Source organism: Dromiciops gliroides, chromosome 3, assembly GCF_019393635.1.
Source record: "Dromiciops gliroides isolate mDroGli1 chromosome 3, mDroGli1.pri, whole genome shotgun sequence".
NCBI classification, from domain to species: Eukaryota; Metazoa; Chordata; class Mammalia; order Microbiotheria; family Microbiotheriidae; genus Dromiciops; species Dromiciops gliroides.
In genome coordinates, this window is record NC_057863.1 from 497,840,921 (window position 1) to 497,863,163 (window position 22,243).

General features: G+C 44.6%; 1 protein-coding gene across 1 annotated transcript in view; it reads right to left on the reverse strand.

Annotated features, from left to right (window-relative positions):
- ADAMTS15 (ADAM metallopeptidase with thrombospondin type 1 motif 15) overlaps positions 1-12,792 on the reverse strand; it is a 36,928-nt gene extending 24,136 nt beyond the window's left edge. The window contains exon 1 of the mRNA XM_043991043.1: positions 11,617-12,792. Coding sequence (XP_043846978.1) covers positions 11,617-12,573 — 957 coding nt within the window. The 5' untranslated portion in view covers positions 12,574-12,792. The remainder of the gene's footprint in view (positions 1-11,616) is intronic.
- Between the last annotated feature and the right edge of the window lie 9,451 nt (positions 12,793-22,243).

A 22,243-nucleotide genomic window follows, 5' to 3' on the forward strand; every position in this document is an offset into this window, starting at 1 on the left:
CAGCTAGGTGGCGCAGTGGATAGAGCACCGGCCCTGGAGTCAGGAGTACCTGAGTTCAAATCCGGCCTTAGACACTTAATACTTACTAGCTGTGTGACCCTGGGCAAGTCACTTAACCCCAATTGCCTCACTAAAAAAAAAAAAAATTAAAATAAAATAAAGAGTACGGAGGAAACTGAGAGGCAAAGAGGCGGACGGAGAGTATTCACTACATGTAGAGGGACAACATATAGAAAATGCATGGAGGTAAGAGAGCGCAGGGAGGGAGGACTTAGGAAGCAGAGGAGAGCCTGGTCTGACTAAAGCCAAGTCTGAAGAATACAAGGTAAGGATAGAGCTGGATCAGGGTGAGCCTAGAGTGCCAGGCAGAAAAGTGTGCACCTTACATATGAGGCAATAAGGAGCTGCTTAAGATTTGTGAGCAGGAGAGTGATAAGACCAGACCTATACTCTTGTTTGTTGTTCGTCCTTCGTTTCTCAAAGAAGACCAATGACATCAGGAGGGCGCTGTCTTGACTTGCAAGTGTATTGGATCTCTGCCTGATGTCCAGTCAGAAGTTACCTTAAGTAAAATAGCACCTAGCTCTCAGGGTTGTTATGCGGATCAGATGAGATATTTGTAAAATGCTTAGGACAGTGAATGCTCATAGCAGACACTTACTAAATGCTCTTTCCCTCCTCTCTTCCTTCTCACCTTCCCTTCTTCCTTTCCTCCTGCCTTCCTCCTTCTTTCCCTCATTCCTTTCTTCATTCCTTTCTTGATTCCCTCCTTCCCTATTTCCTTCCTTCCCTCTTTCCTTCTTTCCCTCTCCCCTCCTTTCCTCCTTCCTATACAAGGGGATGAGAGGCAGGGCAGAACAGAGGCAAGAAAGCCTGTTAGGAAGCTATTGCAATAGTGCACACAGGTGCAAATGAGGACCTGGACCAATGGTGGCAGTGGGCAATAAAGAGACAAAAGAAAGCTCCTCAGATGGAAGGAATAAAAATCACTTCTCATGTTGCCCTAATGAATTCTGCTCAGGCTGAGTATGCCGGGAGAAATAAACAAAATGATAACACAATGTGCTCCCAACCCAAATATCAAAGGTTTTAGGATTATCGGCTGTTTTGGATTTTCCATGCTCTGCCTCTTCTATTAGGACAAATCAACAAAGATTAGTCTCTAGAAGCAGCCTCGGGGCACTGAAGGGAGGAAAAGAGGTTTTCCTGTTCTACTACAAGAGCCTTCCTGGCTGATGAGCAACCTGTTCTTTCCATCAAGAAATCCCCATTCCCAAGGCTCAAACCAGGGTATAAGGGAAAGTCGGCCCAGTTTTATGAAGGCTATGGTACAGCTGAGGACTGCCATCCATCAGCAACTGATGTTATCACAGGGAGCAGCAGGGATTGAGAGCCCAGGGCTCTGGATACCCCTGCATCAGGGGGATTATGACTGACAAGCATAAGGTTTCGTATGCTGTCAACGCCTACGGGAGTTGTGCAGAGTCCCAGGAGCATCCAGCTCCAGTTCTTCCTCACATACAGCACTGAATGCCTCCGCCCATTTGGACTGAACTCTAGATGCACTCTGATTTCTTTAACCCGTTCGGTCTAGTCCCAGGTCTTTCAGGAGTGGAATCTGTTACAGCTCCCATGGGCTGGCAGGAACATTCCCTGACAGTCCTCCTGTATGCTTCACTCACCATTTATCTTCCCTGCTACTGCTGCTGTCCCCTTTTCAGGATGGCCCCATCAGGACTAGTCCAGACAGGATGGTTTTTCCATCCCAGCTAAGAACTCCACTGTTCCTGAAGCATCCATTTATCCAGTCCTTCCTTGTAAGGCCCCTGGTGACCAGGGAATCCATCCAGCCCTGAAACATCATTCTGCAAAGGCTATGCTTATGTGGCTACAGTCTATTCATCAGCACAGCCCACTTTTCTCAGGGTCCCCCCTCCCCCCCACACACATATACTTTCTCCTGCACATTCCCATCCTGGACTCAGACTACAAGCAATTGCCTCCAACAAACACATCCCTAGATTATTTTGATCCTCTTTTGTTCCTGTCATGGGGTGCAGAGCACCCCAGAAGTTCTCTGGGGCACATCAAGGAAGCTTCTCCTTGAGAAACTAAACCAGAGGACAGATAATGCCTAGAGAGATAACCAAATCGGACTGAGCTATCTTGGGATTCCTACCCTTCATTCTGGTCTCCCTTACCCTGGGGAGATAAATTTGGGTGTGGCTGCGGCCTTTGCGTTCTGAAGAGGGATCTGTAGCCACCCCTCACCCAATTCCCCCAGCTACCACCAGTGGGGGATGGTCCTCTCTCACTAAAGGAACTTTTCACGGGCAGATGTTCCACCCCCATCATTCCTCTATAAAAGTACCTTCCAGGCTCCTGTTCGGGGAGATTTGGTACCTCTGAGCCACGTGCTTTATGCCAATCTCCCCATGAAAAAATCCAAGGATTTCTTTCATGGTTTCCCTCCCCCCCCCCTTTCCCTTCCCTTGCTCCTAAATAAACTACCTACCACCTTATTCTAACTACTTTTTGTGTGCAAGAGGGTGTAATTCTTTAAAGAGGAATTCCTAAGAACCCCAACCCCTACCCAACCCGTACCCCATTTTCCCACCATTACATTCCTCACAACAACCTTAGGAAGTTGGTGTTATTATTATCCCCATTTTACAAATAAGGAAACTGAAACTACAAGACTTGAAGTGATTAGCTATGGGTCACATAGCTAATAAGTATCTGAAATCAGATTTGAACTCAAATCTTCCAGACTTCAAGTCCTGAGCTCTATCCACGACACCATCGAGCTGCCCAACTGTGCACCATTATGGTTCACTCCAATATTTCAGGATCCTCCAGAGCAGATCAAAACTGAACTCATTATCTCCCTTAGGCTGTGAGCTCCTTGAGAGCAGAGATTGTCTTTTTCCCTCCCTTCTGCATTCCCAGCCCTTAGCACAGTGCCTAACATATTCATAACAACAACATCATCATTAGAATAACATTTATATAGCACCTTCTACGGACAGTTCTCACTTTACATAAGTGGACCAGTCTAAGTAAAGTGGTTTTTACATAATGTGAATTTGCTGGAAGACATGGGGAAGGGAGGGAGAGAAGGAGGCAGGAATAGGGCTCCACCACTATGGAGGAATGGGGCAGACACACAGCTCAAGGACAACCTGGGGAGCCAGGGACAGAGAAGCAAGGAGGGGGAACATACAGGCTTGGGCCAGGTTAGAAGACAGAGGAAGGAGAGCACAGATGGATGGAAGACAGACACACTGGGCCAAACCTGCAGGCCACTAGGCAGAGTGGGGCAAAGGTCTCCTCTCAGCACCAGAGGTCTCAAGCCAAGCTCTCAGTCTGGCAGCAGGGGTAGTCTCTCCGTATATTCATCTTCTGCTTTCACTTAGAGGGGTTTTGGGGGGTTGTTAGGGTTTTTGGTAGGGGGTCGGGGGTGGCTGTGAAATACCGAGCAGAAAGGCAGGAGCAGAGAGAGAGTGGGCACAGTACTGTACAGTAAAATTAATATAGGTGTTTTTTTGGAATGCAGATTTCTTTCAGAATTCTTGACATAAAGTAGAATTTACATAATGTGAATGCATATAAATTGAGGACCATCTCTGTATATGATGATGAGGCCTACATAGTAGGCCCTTGATTGTAGGACAAAAAGTAGGCTAATTGACTCACAGCTCGTCTTGCCTTATGGAATGGTCTTCCAGAGTTGCTATGGATGGAAAAACAGATCACCCTACAGTAGCCCTTCAGGTGACAAACCTCTCTAAATTTAGTCAGACTGGTCCTCAGATGACAAATTACCGTCATTCACTGGCCAGTTCTCAAGGTCTTTCCTAGCTTGATGGGCCCTGGCAGAACTCACGTACTACTAGCTGAGTCTTCAGCACCTAGTCCAGCCACTCACAGCTTTGGAACTACTGCCCTGGGGCAGAGCCGTCCCGAGTCATGAGTGAATGAGTGAATGCAAACTCACCTGGCCTGCTATATCTAACCAGGACCAGATAATGTTTAACATTTCATCTAGCCCAGAGGCCAACTTACTATCTTCTCTATTGCCAAGCACTTACTCTCTTCCCTTTGCACCTCCTGCTCTAGGGACAACAGTCAAATCAATAGTACTATTACATCTGGAAAGAGTATGTCAATCAACTTATCCCCATGATTTCCCAAACCAAAACGTCTTCCCTGCTCCTCATTGCTCCCATGTATTGTTTCCCCCATTCAAATGGGAATTCTTTGATGATAGGGACTATCTCTCACTTGTATTTGTGCTTCTTATACTTGGCACAGTTCATAGAAAGGATGCTTGTTCGTTCGTTTGTTCATTCATCTATTCATTCATTCATAAAAGGTACCAAGAAAGTGTTGGTTGAATTGAACTAAAGGACCCACCACTTAACTTATGAAGTCCTGAAGCAAGACTTAAGAGGAAGACCATTACTACTTACTGAATTTTTGTCTCTTCTTTTCTACTCCTCCAAAAAAGAAAAAAGTCTAAGAAACTGAACATGTTCACTGATTAAATAGATTTGAACAAAGCAAATTAATTCCAGAAAACAGAATGTCCCTATTTTATGCACATAAAGGACCATCCCAGGAGCTGCCCAGTGACCACCCAGAAAAATACCAAGGGAATAAATTGTATGAATGGAATCAATTGAAAACAGAATCCTTCCTTCCTATGTCTCACCCAAGTCACAGGGTAGCCAATCTACACCGGGCAATCATACTTACCTAAAGGATTCTCTTCTATCCATCACTACTTCCCTAGTCTATTCACACCCCTAAACCTACCTCTTCTTCCAACTTCCCAGTTTCTGTTGAAGATGCTTCTGTTAATGCTAGTTCACAACCTCAGACACTGTCAACTTTTTATCCCACCCCCAAGCCCACATCCAATCGTTTGCCAAATCTTATATCAATTCTACCTTCTCAACCTCTCTCCCAGCTTTCTCTTCCTCAGTCATATGGCCACTTCCCTAATTCCAGCCCTCATCACCTCACCTGGGTGACTGTAATCACCTTGTCCTTGTTTTTTCTGTTTCGTGTTTCTCTCCCTTTACGAAACATCCTCCACATACATAGGGCCCAAATCAATATTGCTAAAGCCTAGTCTGACCATCACACCTCTATTGCTTATTACTTTGTGACTTTAGGCAGATTGTTTAGCCTCCTTGAGCCCAAATTTCCTCCCTTGTAAAATGAAGTTATTAGACGAAATGACTGAGGTCCCTTCCATAAGATCTGTCATCCTTTGGTCTATCACTCCTCTGCTCAAGAAGCTTTGGTGATTCCCAATTACTTTTAGGATAAAACACAAACTGCTCTTCACAATTTGGTTCCAGCTTATCTTTCCAGACTGATTACATATTACTCCCCATCACAATCTCTATAATTCAACCAAAATGGCCTCCTTGCTGTTTCCCAGATACAACACCTCATCTCTGACCTCCATGCCTTTGCATAGGCAGTGTCCCATTCCTGGGATGCTCTTCCTCCCCTAGCTTCCTTCAGGGATCAACTCAAATGCCCACCTCCTTCAAGAGGCCTTTCCTGATTCCTCTAGCTGGTAGTGTACCCCCCACCAAAGTTGCTTTCCTATATTTACATATCCTATTCATATATTCCTATTACATATCCTATATTTACTTATCTTTGAATGACTGTATCCCCCTAATAGAATCTAAGATCCTTGAAGACAAGATCAGTCAGTCAACTAGCACTTATTAAGTACCTACTCTGTGTTGGACACTGTGTTAAGCACATCTATATTTTTTCCCCAAAGACTAGCATAGTCTTTGACAAATATTATAAATTTAATAAATGAATATTGATTTATTCATTCACTTAGCTCTATTTCACTTGTATTAAAATGTTAGGGGTTGGGGGGAACTTCCATCCCCAGTAATTTGTCCCAGCCTTCCACCTCCTTAAGGATTCCCCCTCCAGTTAATGTCCAAGGACATATTCCTCTTCAACTTCTTCCAATCAGGATTTCTACCCAGCATCTTTACATTTTCTTATCCAAGCCCCAAAACCATATTCCCTCTTCTAGTTGTAATTCTTAAGGGAAGATAGCCATTGCTTGCTAGGAGAAAATAATTCTGTAAGTCCTTGTGGGCTAGGGTTGGGGGGAGAAGGAAAGTGAGAGATAGATAATACGCCCCAAAGAACAGGATTAAGTTACTTCTATTAGAGTATTAGTTTTCATTGGCATTTAAATCCCTGGTATTCAGAATAGTACCAAAAGGAGGAGGTTGATATAAATAAGACAGCAAAGATCACTGCAGTGAAAAAGTGAAGAAGGAAGAGCACTCCAAGTGTCCTCTGGGAAAGCACCAAAGATGGGTTGGTCTGTCAAGGCATCCATTAAGGAAGGCCCGCTTGACCCTGCTCTTGGAACAGAAAGTGGGAAGGGAAATCACAAGCTTACCAGCGGTGACTCTGATATCCCCACCCTTCCTCCATTCCCCATATACATGCTGGTGCTGGTTAAAAAGCTGAGGGTTGAGTCCTGGGGAGAGGGGAATGGAAGGATTAGGCAGTAAGTGTAGTCTCTGCACAGTATCCATGTTCTCCAGTTAGCCAAGTTCCTGGCTTCTTGCCCAACACCTGTACTGACACACTGACCCCATTTACTGCAGTGAACCTCATCTGCTAACTTCAGGGATGGATTAAACAAGCTGTTCTCCTGAGCCCCTCCCTTCCCTGGGGCCTTTGGTACAGGCCCCAATGGCAGAGTGCCCGGTTCACTTTTGAAAGTGCCAAAAAGGCCCCAGACCTCAACCCATCCCCCTCCACTCAACAGGCTGACTCAACCCTGGAGAGTTAAGTAACTGATCTGTTGAAGGGGGAGAAAGGTATACCAGCACCCAAACAACAACAAATGGTTATTAAGTGCCAGTTTTATGCAAGACATTGTACTAGAAGCTGGGAATGCCAATAGGAAAAATGACATAAGAGCTCTGCCCTTATGGAACTTTATTGGAGAGGGGAAGAATACAACCCATGGACAGGTACTTTCCCATGGTAAATGAGAAGGTAAGCTCCAGTCTAGGGAAGGCAAGGAGAGAATGAATGAATGAATGAATGAAAAAAACGGATGGACAGATGGATGAACAAATTAACAAAAAAAGAAAAATGAAAGAAAAGTATAGGAGAAAAAATTATGAAGTTGAGGAAAGGAGATAAGAAGCAAGGAAAAGACAGTGGAGAGGGGAAGGGAGAAGGAGGGGAGGGGAGGAGAGGAGAGGAAAGGAGGAGAGAAGAAGAGAAGATTATATTGAGCAATCTAAGAAGAGAAAAAAAGGAATCAATTAAAAACCTGAGATCTCCCAGTATACAAAATGCCTGATAGAGGACACCAATCCTAAGCAAGAATTGGTAATAATCGCATAAAGGAAGACTGTTTGGGGGAAGATGGAGAAGGACCAAATCTACACATTTCCAATGTAGCAGAGAAAATATTTCCTTTCCCATTGTACTTCCCAAAAGAGGAAGCTGGTGGCACAATAGATGGAGCACTGGGCCCACAATCAGGAAGACCTGAGTATAAATCTGGCCTCAGACATTTGCTTGCTCTGTGACCCTGGGCCCACTGTGTCCATATAACCTCTGTTTGCCTCAATCTTCTTAACTGTAAAATGGATATAATAAAGCACCTACCTCAAAGGGTTGTTGTAAGGATCAAATGAGATATTTGTAAAAAGTGCTTAGCACAGTGCCTAACACACAGTAGGTGCTCTATTAATGCTTGTTCCCTTCCCCCATTCGCAACAAGCACCCAGGGAAGAATAACAATTCCTGCTGCCCACCCCTTGAGTACATGCTTCCTTTGGCTACAACCAAAGTCATCAGAGGCTAAAGAGAGATACCAAGCTTTAATAATGGTCTACCTATGTGACATTAGATTAATGTTTAGCCTGAAGTAAAAGGAGAAGACAGAAGCAGGTCTAGCTGAGTCAGCAGTGACTCTGAATTTTCCAATGCACAAAAGAGACATGAAAATCTCCCTCCCCGTTAGGGAAATTTTCATCCAGAATGACCACAGCACTACTCCTCACCTGGTTGAAGTCAAAGGGTGACCCCACATGTCTTTAGTCACTGCAAAAGTGGGGAAAAGGTAGTTCTGACAGGATGACCACAAGGCAAACATTTGTGATTCCTTCTGCAACATCAGATTGTGACATTTGTCCACCAAGCTGTCTTCACTCTGAATATGCACCACCATCTGCTGACATGCTTATTCCTTAATAAATCATTCAAAATATCTCCAGATCCTTCCAAGGTCTTTTCTTCCCAATGGTCATGCTACACACAGCCCAAAAAGCCAATAGCCTCTACCCAGATACCTACCCCATCATCTTTAAATATGGAAGCTTTGGCTTTTATTCAAGAGCAGCTCCTACTAGAAGTAAATCATAAGTTAGTCAGTCACCTCTTGTACCCAAGCACCCACTAGCTGCTGCTCACATCTTCTTTATGAGAGAAAGACACATACCCTAAGCATGCCAGTCACCTCACTGATCCATCTCAGAATAAATAAGGGTCACTAGTCAGCTTTTCAATTCCCTTGGGACACAAAAGGGATCACCATCAATGTGGCAATTTTAATCAAAGAAGGGAAGACCACACTTTATATACAGCTCCATCACATATGCTTTGTTCAGCTGTGTCCATCTAGAAGGGTATAATTTCAAGGGAGAAAAGTACAAAACAATTAGAAGAGTTAGTATCAAAGACCAAGTTATCTTTAAAAAAGAGAGAAAAGAACGAAATTCATCGAAATATAAATATACTGCTATTACTATAAACAGAGCCCAAAGAGGGACTACGGAACTCAGACAGCGTACAATTCCATATGACTTGAACAATACAAGTGTTGCTTACAAAGGAAAAACACAAGTCCCACTTCTTCTATTGGAGTATTTTGGTAGTAGGCTTGATCCCTTAGTTTCTGGAGACTTGAGCTGCCAGAGTCCAGAAAACACAGCTGTGTTTGGTATAAGCTCTCATCTCATACTGTACTTGCCCTGGGGGGTTCAGGAATGAGGGGCTTGGTAAGGCCCTTTGAATGCAGCAAGCCCTTAAGTATTTGCTGGGAATGGAGTTACTCTAGTCTCTGGCACATACCTTGACAACAGACCAGCCAACAGAGCCTTTTCTTTCTCTCGCCCTGTGCTCTAGACTCCTGGGGGAAAGGCAACTTTGGAAAACCACATACACTGTAAGCCACAGCTTCAGACCAAAGTGGTCATGCATCTTGTATCCATTATGCGAGGTCAACATGACACGCCAGGGTCAAGTCATGGGTGTAACACATCACTGAGAAGCCCTCAGTCCATTCAATTTGATTTCTTTTTCTTCAAAGGACAGGATCCCTCTGTCTTGCATGGTCTAAATTCCCACAGGGACTTGTGTTCTCCAAATTGGTTCCAAAAAATCTGCTTTGGCTCTGAACTACAGAGAAGGATCTGACTGACCTCCACAGGGGATAGCAAGAGTTAATGAGTTGGAGGCACAGAAGTAAAAGTAACTATAGCTGCTTGGCACGTTCTAGGCATCCTCTTCTTGGCCTTGCTTTATTTCTCACCAAACTGAGGGAAGAGATGGGTTTTATGAATGGGTCATAGACACTTTCCTGTATGGTCTCCCAAGACTAGTTAATACTGTAGGAGCCCAGCAGATGCAGCAAACAGACTTCCCTAGTCTGAAAGAATTCGTGTAAGACAACTACCACAGGCCAAGCAGCCCCCAGGAGAAACCAGGTGGTGGGAGGAGGATGCTAAGAGAATAGAAAGTTCTTATACACAGATATTCTAGCCATGAGTGGAAGCACAGTGTAATAGTGTGACACTAAAACGGAAAACGGGTTCAAGCCCACCCTCTGGCACCTACTGGCTTGTGTGACACTGGGCAAGTCACTCAGCCTCTTGGTACCCCAAGGGAACTCTCTAAGACTGAAGACTGTAAAACAGTTACCAGTTCTTAAACTGGTAGAGGGAATTTCCCATAGAGAAAATGTCCTCACATGGGAGTTACCCTATACCAGTGAAATCACAGGTTCAAATAAACAACAAAAAAAGGTATTTCTATAGGAAGTACAAGAAACATTAGTTATGGTAAAGTCACTGCCCAAAGATTGCAACAGACAGAAGACCTGAACCAGTCCACTGTGCATGGGAATCCTTAAGAAAGAGCTGGGTTATTAAAAAAAGAAAGAAAGAAAGAAAGAAAAGAAAAGAAAGAGCTGGGCTCTTGCATGCATCAGTGATGTCGGATTTGGTTCTGACTGTTGCTCCCTGAAGACACCAGTAGATGGGATATAGAACCCCTGTTCTAGCTAGCCTGGGCATTTTCAAGTCCAGAACTATATGGCTCTAAACCAGAGTGGCTTTCCTGACATGTATCTCTGTTCCCTTTCAGGTACTCCCCTCCCCCTCCCCCCAACTATACCTTCCCAAACAATTTTCTTCCATTTGTCCACTTCAAACACTGGTGCAAAAGCAGCAGCTTTTTGGCTTTGATGTTAAAAGCAGGACCAGAGAGTCTCAATGGGAAATAGATATGAATGACCATGCCCTGTAAAGCCAAAGTCAGAGCTGAACCTGCCACAGAGGCGAATACACTCATCAGATGGAAACCTCTCCATCTTCTCCTGGAAGAGGGGCCCTGAAGCAGAGAGCCCTAGCACCCCAGCTCCCAAACAGGTGTCTTGGCTAGATAGCCTGCTCTAATCGAGACATCCTTTAGAGAAAGAAACAGACTCACCCACGAAAGGTCAAGTCAGAGATGGCAGCAGCAGAAGACATGAACCTGACAGAACAGAGTTCCCAGAGCCCTAGGAAGGAATTGTCCTTTGCGTTAATTGATGCCCAGAACACACAAAGGATGGCAGGACTCTTTCCTTCGGAATCCTATGCAGGTAGGATGTCCTAGTAGCCCTGACATTGCAGAGGGCCCAACTTGCTGACACTGAGATTGTCACTCTCCAGTCTTTTGACCAATGGAAGGAGATCGGCCGGGGCGAGGACTTTTGCACCCCCACATTAACAGCTCCAGCACTTGAAAGATCTCCACCAACCATCCTCAGAGCGCCTCCTCTCGGCCTCAGTGAGAATTGGAGACTAGCCAGCCGCTTTCCCAAATTCCAGCCCACGAGTTCCCTGGTTTGCTCCGACGCTGATTGGCCACGTGGGGCAACACCTCCCTAAAGCACCAACCCTCCCTAAAGCGCGTTGCCAAAACGTGACCTGGGGACTCGACCTCGTTGGAGGGCGGAGGCAAAGTAGGAACTGAGGTGGTGGCAAGATTCAGAAACAAGCGGAAATCCCTTTCTTCCCTTTCTCTCCTCCCCAAACCCTTTGGGATTGTGCGGCTGTAAACAGAACTAGAGAGAATTGGATAGAGTCACTGATGGTAAAGCTTCAGGCAAACAGCAGAAATGATTTTGGTGAAAGGGGTGGGTGAAGTGTGAGCGGAGCCGGAAAACGCCAGAAGTACGAAGGGATTAAAAAGGCAATTAAAAGAAACTTGCAGTAACCCTGGGGTAACGGAAATATCTGGGATTAAGGAGGAGGCAGTAGAACTCACCTGCCGGGTGAAGAGGATGGCAGTATCCCAGTATTCAGGGTGCTTGTCGCTTACTTTGTTAAGTTTCTTCTGCCAGGCGCAAAAGTTGCGCAAGGTCATCGCCGCGTTGCCTGTGACCTTGGGCCCCTTGTCTCTGTCGGCGAGGACCAACACCTTGACCACTGCGATGTTGATGGGATTGAGGATACTGGGATGGCGGTAGAGCCGCGCGGCAGTGGCCAGTAGTGTCAGTAGGTAATGTTCTAGGTCCTCACCGTGGAACTTCACCATCGACTCATCGGCCACCACTAGTGTTTCCACGTAGCGCGGGATGGACACAAAACGTTTGGCCCGCCCCGCTCTTCGAGGTGGCCGACTCTCACCCGAGCCTGTCCGAAGGGATTTATAGGGGTCCAGGGCACGCAGGATGGCTGGATTCCAGCCCGAGGCCACCCCGCAGCGGGAGGTAGGATCCCCTGGTGTCCGGCCAGGGGCGCTCCTGCGCTGGAGAAGATGTGCACCTTGGCTGTTGCGCTGCGCTTCGGGCGCGCTGACATTGGGCAGGGGACTAATGACATACTCTGCGCCCCGATAGCCAAAGGCACCACGAAGACCCCCGCATAAGCTCAGAGCTGCAAATGAGTCCCGCTCGGCATTCACATCGCCTGAGTAAAAGCAGCGGCGGAGGTCTGGTGAGCCCCCGGCCACTCCGGCCTGAAAGAAACCCAGATGCTCAGTGGCAAACGCGGGCGCTAGAAACTGGGCATCAGGAGCCAGGTGTAAGTAGAAGTCTTCCTGGAAGGCAGTGATCTGGAAGATTAGTCTCTGATCCCCGGAGTCCTCGGGACCCCGCCGGTAATAGTGGCGACCGTTGATGTCCGGGTCCAGCCGGATAGGAACCACAATCTCCTGTTCAGGGTCCGAACCGCAAGCGGGAGCCCCAACGAGGGCCAGGGCAAGGATGCCTAATAAGAGCATGGCGCCAGGGGCTGTGCACAGAAGGGCTCCCAGAAAGGAGCGTTGCCCTGCTCTTGGGCACGGTGGTATGGCTGCACCCAGCCGCAGGGACGACAGCTTCGGGACCGGTAAAGGAAGAGCGGGGTTAAAATGCTCCCTAGGCAGCGAGCGCACACTGTGCTCCCCCCGACTCCTACCTGTGTCTCCCGAAGCAGCGCGCGCTCTGGGAGCTTTATATACAATCGCTGTCAAGTGCAGAAGCCTAAGATTTGTGGCCCTGGGCCTGGCGGGGAGGCGCTGGGACGCTTATTGGAGCCTCCGCAGCCACTCGTAGAGGGGCAGACCCTGGCGGCGCGGCACAGGACGAGCCCTCTTAAAGGGCCCGCACAACCTCATACTAAGCTGTTTGCGCCCCTCCCCTCCGCTCCCCTCACTTGCAGCCCCCAAGCTTCCTGGGGCGACTGAAGAACTGGGCCCCGCCCACATAGCCCAGAGCCACTCGGCCTCTTCGGTTCTGCAGGGAGGGAGGGGAGGCTTAGCAGGAAGCATGGACAAGGGGTAAATTAGTTGGTTGCTATGATGCTGCCTTAACTCCCACTTTCCCTAGATAATTGCCCACTAGACCCAGTAGGTGTTTCACTTCAGCCACAGAATGGCACTTCCTGAGCTCTGGGGACATTGCTCTTGTAGTTCCTAATCAAAGCTCTCAGCTGGGTCTTCCTTCTCGTGTGTTTCCCTCCTGTTGGTGACCATTATCAGGTTGGTTCAGAGACAGCAAGAAAAGGACTCTGTCTCTCTGTGTCTGTCTGTCTCTCTATATCTGTCTCTTAGGCAAATTATGTTTTTCTGTCTTTCTCAAACACACATGGTCCCAAAGCACTAATCTTTTCTTGAAACCAGAGACATCACATCTCACCCAGCACAAGAATGGGGAGAGGGCACCAAAAGAGAGGAGGAAGACTGTTTCTTTCCTCCCTTCCAGAACAGTGGCAAAAGGTTGTGTGTGCATGCTTGTGGGACGATGATTGTTCTTTTGTAATCTTCCCTCCTCAGACCACCTGTAGAATACTGTGTTCGGTCTAGAGAACCAACTACATTTTAAGGACATTGCTAAGCTGGAGATGAAGCTATATGTGTAATGGGAATAACAAACCACTGTGGGTGCCTAATCAAAACCGGAAATGGCCAGGGAAATCCTGATTTCAGGGTTCAGTCCCTAAAGTCATCTATCTGTCCTTGGAATTATTCAACCTGCGGAAAAGGAATGGAAAGAAAGGAGATGTTGAAAGAGCATACCTAGGCACCATAATGCCCAAATAGTCTTCCAGGCGGTAGAATTGCCTCTGCAGTGATTCAGGACTGCCAAAACTTCGAAGAAGAACCAGAAAGAAAAAGGACAATGCCCCTGCTCATATTAGGAGGTATGGGAGAGGCAGGAGAGGTAGGCGTGCAAAATAACCACAAAGGCTTCATAATGTACCTACTGTATCTGCTCCTATGTACACCTGGATGGGAGAGGGCACAGCAGAGGACTCACTAACTCACTGGCTAAGGCAGCTTTTTCAGGTTTTTATCATCAAAGGAACCTATATTATGCATGGAGACTAATTCAGTAAGCCTTGGTGAAGAAAGACAGGTTCTGTGGTCCATATCCCTTTCTGTGGTCCCTTATCCCTTTTGGAGAGATAAGGGGCCAAAATCTATAAAAGTGTGTGTGTGTGTGTGTGTGTGTGTGTGTGTGTGTGTGTGTGTGTGTGTGAGAGAGAGAGAGGGGGGGGGGAGAAGGAGGAGAGAGACAAGAAAGAGAAGGAGAATGTATGTGTTCAGGGGAATTAGTCTATACAAGAGGGAGTTTAAGTTTACAAAGGCCCTGTGTGTTTGTATGTTTAAAAGGGGCCTATAATTAAAAAGAAATCCAGAGTACCAAGGGCAGTCATAAGTCACTTATTTAGAACAAACGATAGCTTTCCTACACCCAGTTGTTTTAATGGTAGGTTACAAAGTTTCCAAAGAAATTCTCCTTTTGCTGTGATTGGCAGTGCCTCCATAGCCACTTCTGAGATCCCATCCAATTCTGACATTCTGTGACTTTCCAAATGCCAGTTTGAGATCTTATGGGGTGCTTTGTTGTCTATGCCAGAGGGTCCCCGAGTAGTAAACTGGGATAATAATCATTGTGGCTAACATATACATAGTGTTTGCCATGTGCCAGGCACTATGCCAAGTGCTTTTACAAGTATTATCTCCTTTGACCCTCCCAACACCCCATTGAGGTAGGTGCTATTATTATCCCCATTTTACAGAGGATAAATTCACCTAGACTTGCTGAGGCTCACACAGCTAGTAAGTGCATGAGTCCAAATTTGAACTCAGGTTTTCCTGACTCCAGGCCTGGCACAACCTAGCTACTTCAAGAGCAGCTTTATTCCTAATCATACCTGGAAGCTCTCTATCATTGCTTCTTCCTCTATATGGTTTGCCAAGATTCCCCAAAGGGAGGAGAGACTTTGGCAGTTATACTGAGTCCCCAGTTCTGGTAAGGGACTCTACTGTCAGTCAGCTCCCTCAGCTCCATCCTAGGCATTTTACTGCCCTCTCCATCACACATTCAAGTGAGAATACAGTAGAAGAAAGAAATAGGGAAGAGGGGGCCAGCTTCAGGAAGCAAAAAGCTCTGGGTTCAAGTGCCACCTCTGATACATACTATGACTGGACAAATCACTTCAGCCTCTTCAGTGAGTCAGGCTAGTAGCAACTACCAGGTGCCCTGCACTGTGGTAAACTCTGTGGCTATGAAGACAAAAGACAGTCCCTGCTCTCAAGATGCTTACAGCCTGAGTTGGGGAGATGGCTATGTTCACAAAACAGGATATGTGCAAGGTAAATTGAAGATAACCTCAGAGGGAGGGCACTATGAATAAGGACTGGGACAGTCTTCTTGTAGAAGGTAGGACTTTAACTGAGATTTCAGGGAAGCTAGGAAGTGGAGATGAACTCCAGGCACAAAGGATTTGGGAGATGGAGGCAAGGAAGCCAGGGTCACTGGATCTCAGAGTATGTGGGAGGTAATAAGGTGTAGAGAGACTAGAAAGGTAGGGAGGGATCATGTTTATCCTGGAAGTGATAGGGAGCCTACCGTTTATTGAATAGTGAGGTCATATATGCTTTGGGAAGATCACTTTGATAGCGAAGTAGAGTAGGGAGAGACTTTGAGTCAGGGAAGACAGCCAGAAAACTATTGCAATAGTCTAGGCCTACTGTCGACAAAGCCAGTGCCATTTTTCACTCATTTGTGATTGGGGGAGGGGTGTAAGAGGAAATGTGAGGGCAGCTAGGTGGTACAGTGTATAGAGCAATGGCCTGGAGTCAGGAAGATCTGAGTCCAAATCTGTCCTCAGACACTTACTAGCTGTGTGACCCTGGGCAAGTCACTTACCCCCTATTTGTCTCAGTTCCTCATCTGTAAAAATAGGGACACATTGGAAAAGGAAATGGCAAATTACTCTTCACCAAGAAAACCAAATCCATAGGGTCATAGAGAGTCTGACGCAACGGAACACCAGCAAGAAGAGTAAGTATGTGTGTGAGTTTCCTGAATTACAAAAACATAAATATTTTTGCCACTCCTTCTCATGGTCTCATGCCAATATGGACTCTTCTTCAAAGGAATAGCATTTTTTGAGCCCTCTTCTTTCACCTCCTATTCTTCTTATCCCACTCCCTTAGTCACTTCCTCTTTCCATCCAGATCTTCCCCCTGAGAAATCTAAATGCCCTGAGGGATCTGCCGCTTTTTTCTGAAAAGAAACTGGATTGCCACTTTCCACTTTCTACTCTTCCAAGTTTTTAATGTTCTCCCTTCCACAAAGTGTCTTTTTTTCCCCCTAGCATCCAGCTTTCTCATCGACACTCCTTCCAAAGAGGTTTCTCTTTCATCAGTCTTCATTCCAAGTGGAAGATCCCAGTACCATTAAAGACACAGAGATGAATGAATGATGTAAGAGAAAGGACTCAAGAAAGATTAAGGGCCAGGCTCCAGACTCGCTTGTGAGAGTTAAGAAAGAATAATAACAGAGAGAGTAACGGGATGGGTAACTAACTAAAAGGAATCCTAACTGCTAAGATAAACAATTTTATTTCATGTATCTAGCATATGGGAATTTATATTGGACTCTACATAATAGCGTGAAATATAATTAAGAATTTATCTTCAGTTGAGGTCTATTTTTTAAAATTAATCATTGCTAAGAGCATGAAGAGCCCCCAAAGTTGTAAGTGATGCAGATTACTCAATTTGACTTTGGTTAAGCCACAAAGGTTAACAAAGAATGTGAGCCATCAGGCTTTAGGGAGTGGCCTGGACTTCGGGGACTGCCTTGCCCTCCAACTACATTGTCTATCGGCCATCACTACTGGCTAAGCTCCTAGGCCATATTCCTCCAGATGTGGAAACAGCTGGAACAACCAGAGACCCTGATGAGGCCTCATGAATTATAAACCTAGGCCATCGGTCAGAGAAAATATTAACTCTGTCTTTTCTATCTCAGTCACCCTGCCTTTTATATTCTCCAGTTCCATGCATTTAAAGAAGAGATATTCTAGAACATCATACTACAAAGAAATGGTAGGACTCATTTTTGTAGACAATGAAAGCTGAGTATAAAAGTTCCCCAACTGGTCTCTGTGGGGAGGGGAGCATTCATCAATGGAAGATAATTAGATTCAGGATACACTCCATCTCTGTATTAAGCATCCCTCCCTCAACCAGCCTATAGTGCAAAAGATTTGGAACTTCAAAGACTGGGAGAAAATGAAAAAGTGGAGAATGCTCTGCATTTGAACAAATATATATGCATGTAAATACCTATGCCCATACTTATACCTATATCTATCTATCTATCTATCTATCTATCTATCTATCTATCTATCTATCTATCTATCTATCTATCTATCTATCTATCTATCTCCTATCTATCTTCTATCTATCTATCTCCTCTCTATCTATCTATCCATCCATCTATCTATCTATACCTCAAGAATGCCAGTGGACAGAGAAGACAGAAAACCAGCTTTTTATTATGATTTCACTTGTCTCCTATCAATAACCCATTAAACATTTATTAAGCACTTTCTATGTGCCGGACACTGCTTTGTGTTGGGGTTACAAATCCAATGAATTAAACAAGGCCTATTGATGAGGAGCTTATGTCCTAATGGAGGAGATAACTATGTGTGTACATGCATTATCTTTATCATTATACATGTATATTTATGTGTGTGATACATGGATATATATATATATATATATATTTCCTTTATTTATACCCTCATACTATTATCTCTTTATACATGTATACATACACATGTGTATATATTCCCTTTATTTCTTTATACTTTTACCCCTCTTTATACATGCATGTACATATATGTATGAAACCTATGTTTATATTTATACATGCATATATGTGTGTACATGTGTGTTGTTTATACCTTATTTCTATCTTTATATGTATATGCACATATACATATACCTGTATGCCTGTATGTTTCTTTTACACCATTATGTCCCTACCTTTATGTATTTAGTTATATGTATATGGATATATGTGTGTGCATGTATGTATATATGTGCTCACATGCATGTGTGTGATGAGTTTTGCCTCTTGCACAGACCTCACCAGCTTGCTGGACTGATGCAATCTCTCCATATGGAGGATACAAGGGAGCTTTCTTCCAGAATGATGATGCCATCTAAGGGAATGCCTTGGAGAGACGATGGAACATGCATAAATATCCCATAACCAGTTCCAGTTGACTAACCACCTGGTGAAGAGGAAGCTCTTTAATTGGCTTCAGGAACATTCAAAAAGACCTGTCAGCATCAATCACCTCCTCTTTTGCCTCAGTTGTTCATGGAGGCTCTTGGTGACTTTTGCTTATGGTGTCTGGTGAGAGACCATGTGATAAGGGGAAGTGCCTTGGGGCCTCTCCCACTCTGAAACCATATGGTTTGAGAAGGGCCTTGACCTTTGGCCTTTGTGTTTGTCCTTTTCAATTCTGGGTGAAAAGAGTGAACGGTAAGAGGGTGCCTCCACTTCCCAGCATTCAAAAATCTGCAGCTTTGCAGCCTGCACTGCATCAATGCCTCAAAAAGCAAGGAGTGACCTTTGAGACCCCAAACAAGAGATAACTGAGAACAGGACTCATCAGTAGAGATGCCTTTTTAGATGTGAACTGGATGGGATTAATACTCTGTAGGAACTGAACTAAGTTTTGAAACTACTCCTCCGAGATTGAGATGGAATTGGGGTGCATACTCTGAGGTGTTGGAAATGGGAACTGAAGAATGTACTTTGTTCTTGCTATATCTTCAAAGTAAATTTTACTTTGTAAAAGGTAATTTATGTTAAGTACTTAAATGGAACCAGGAAGTTAAGCATAGGCCACTAACAAAAAGGGAAACAACCATAGGAACTCAAGCCGATGGTGGTAGAGAAGAGAAACACTCTAACCCCTTCTGGGTTACCCCCAGGAAACCCTGAAGAGCAGATGTAGCAACGTGGCTCTGGGAGAGAAAGCTGGTACATCCATGTTGCATGTGTGTATATATACATGTATCTTCATGCTTGTGTTATATGTATCTGTTTGGATATGTATATAGACCTGTGTATGCCAAATAAATAGAAAGAGAATAAATAGAAATTAGTGGCCTATAAGGTAGTTTGGGAAGGTGGGAGGGCACTAACAGTTCAGGTACATGTAGAAGTGGAGTTGAAACTTAAAGAAAGAGAAATATTCTATAAGGCAGAGGTAAGGAGGGAGTATCTTCTACACTTGAGGGATGACCAATACAAAGAAATGAAGAACAGAGAATGAGCACACGTATGAGAAATAAAGAGAAGGTCAATTTGGCTGGATGGGAGCAGGGCCAGGGTAAGGAGAGGCTTGGCACAAGCTTTAAAAGCTAGATAGGAGTTTATATTTTATGTTACTATTTCTCAGACTATCACCCTGGGCCTTGGCCCACTCCCCAAGTACAAAATCAAGGTGAGAAGTATTTATTAAGCACCTACTATCTGCCAGGCATTGATTTTAATGTTTAAGAAAAAGATAGTGTGACATATAAAAAATTCAAGAGACATAGTTTCTGGGCAATTGGTCATTTTATTAATAATACTAGCATATTATTAATAAAAGGATGGTAGTTTGGCCATCTCTCATAGACCAAAGACACATAATGGAACCTACTTGATGCTTATATGCCCTTAGAAGAGCTGGTGTTCCTGTGGGTATAAATCAACTTTGATTCATTAACAAGTAATGAGAAGAATTAATATTATAATGGAAGGTGGGCTTATTCTAATGAGTGGGTAGGGGATGTGACTCTGATCACTCAGTTTTGGTCAAAGAGAATTATCTGTGTCCATATCACAGTTTGACAAAAGGGAGAATTTTTATGTTTCCAGACCTGAGTAAAACACAATGGGCCAGAATCTATCAATTTACCTAACTTTAGTTTTTGAACAGATCTGAATTCCCCCTCTCATTATCAGCCCTGCACTTCAAAAGCTGCCTGAGTAACCTATAGGGGCTGGTTTCTGAATGAGGAAGTAGAAAGGGGTGAAAACTTGGGCCTAATTTAATAATTGGTCATTAATACATGAGAGAAATAATCTTTTCCCTCAATAGGCAATCTTATCTTCAAGGAGCTTACATTCTAACGGAGGAAGACAACACTCTAAAGAGTGCAAAAGTTGGGGAGAAGAAACATCATGGTGAAGTCCCGGGAGTCAAAAGCAGAAGCTGGGGGAGGGAAATAAAGCATGATGGGTCTAGTCCCCAGAATGGAGGCCCATGGAAGAACTCACTGGTGGGAGAAGGGAGCTGGAGAGAAGCAGAGATATTGCAGGGGAACAAGGCTCCAAATCCTGAGAGAAGTCCCAGGGTAAGAGACAAGCTGGCAGAGACCTGAGAATCAGAAGCACAGATAGAAGAAGGAAATGCCGTTTGTAGCAGGATACCCGAATATCCTGAGAATTCTGACAAACAGAAATCAGATGATTCCGCAGGTTTGATTTTTTTGTCCAGGCCCTGGCAGACAGGAAACTAGTATCTTTTGCAATTGTCAGAAAATCTTTATGTGAATGAGTTCCTCTGTTCTTTACTTTCCCTGGCACGCAAACCACCTCCCATTAGTGTCCTGAAAAGTAGATAAAACTTTATATCTCTTTCACTTCCCATCTCCTTCCAATAATTCAACAGGTACTTATTAAGTACCTACTATTTGCTAGGAGTTGGTATACAAAGACCAAAAATAACCAGCCCCAAGGAGATGAGTCAGGATACCAGTACATAGATAAGTAAATACAAAGTAATCATGGAGAAATTGGGAAAGAATACTAAAGATGAGGGGGAGGGGGAGGGAGGAAGGCTCATGTAGTAGGTAACACTTGATTCTTGCAGGGAGCTAGGGATTCCAAACAGCAGAAATGAGGAAGTTTTTTCCAGGTAATGGGGGTGAGAAGGGGTAGGAAGGAGGTCAGGGAAATCTGTGCAAAGATGAGATGGAATATTCTATGCCAGGAACAACAAATTAGCCAATTTGGAAGAGAGAGTCTATGAGGGTGATGACGGTGAGATCAGTCTTTTCAAAATGCATACCCACTCCTATAGAAGTTTAAAAATGGTTTACCAAGAACCAGTGGCTTCTAATCTAGCTCTGTGCTAGGCCTCTTACTCACTTTGTGGCCCCTCCAAAAGTATTCAGTTCTGCTGTCTCCAGACAGTTTGTTTTTTGAAAAGAGTCACAATCACAGAAGTGGTAAATTTGATCTGCATTACCGATAGAGTTAGCATGGCATAGTGGATAGAAGGCCAGCCTCGGCACCAAGAAGATTTAGATTCAAGTCCTGCCAATGACCCCACCATGACCATAAACAAAAATGCTGCATTAATTTTCACTTGAAATCCCTCTCTTTAGACCTCTTTCCTCTCTTTACTTCCCACACCCGAGAGGCTAGAAGGCTTTGCTCATACCCAAAGAAATTAAACTTTCATCTAAAACAGAATGACTGAAATATTGCAAGACTCAAGAGTAAGAGAGAACCAAGACCTGAGCTGCTTTGGCAAGAATTTCAGTTGTTTTTGCAAAGAGAGGATAAAAAAGAGAAGTAGCATCTCAATGCACAAAATTACAGAATAGGAAGCCAAAACTCACTCTTTTATGGTACTGGCAAATGACCTCATCTTCTGCTGCAATCCCCTTCTGAAATAGAATAAACATCATCATCATGCCCTGGAGAAGTCTATAACCCATGTGGTTGACTCCATTGTGCAAAACCGATGAGAGGTACAAGCAAGAGTGCTCTCCCCACCACCAATTCCTTACTGCTGCCTCCTTCATGTTCCTAATGAAGCCCTTGCTCACATCACTCCTCTAACCAAAGACCTTCAGTGGCTCTCTTAATTACCAAATAAAGCATACTTTTCTGATCTTGGCATTCAAGGCCCTTCAGTGGGAATCCAGCTTATGTTTACATCCTTATCTAATACTATTTCCCTTTACAAACATAATCTACATTCTATCCAGCCTAGACAACTCTTTATTCTCTATCCTTCCCCACACACACACTTTTGTCCTATCTTCTTCAGTTACTGCTTTGTCCCAATCTCTGCCCAGTGAAATCACAACT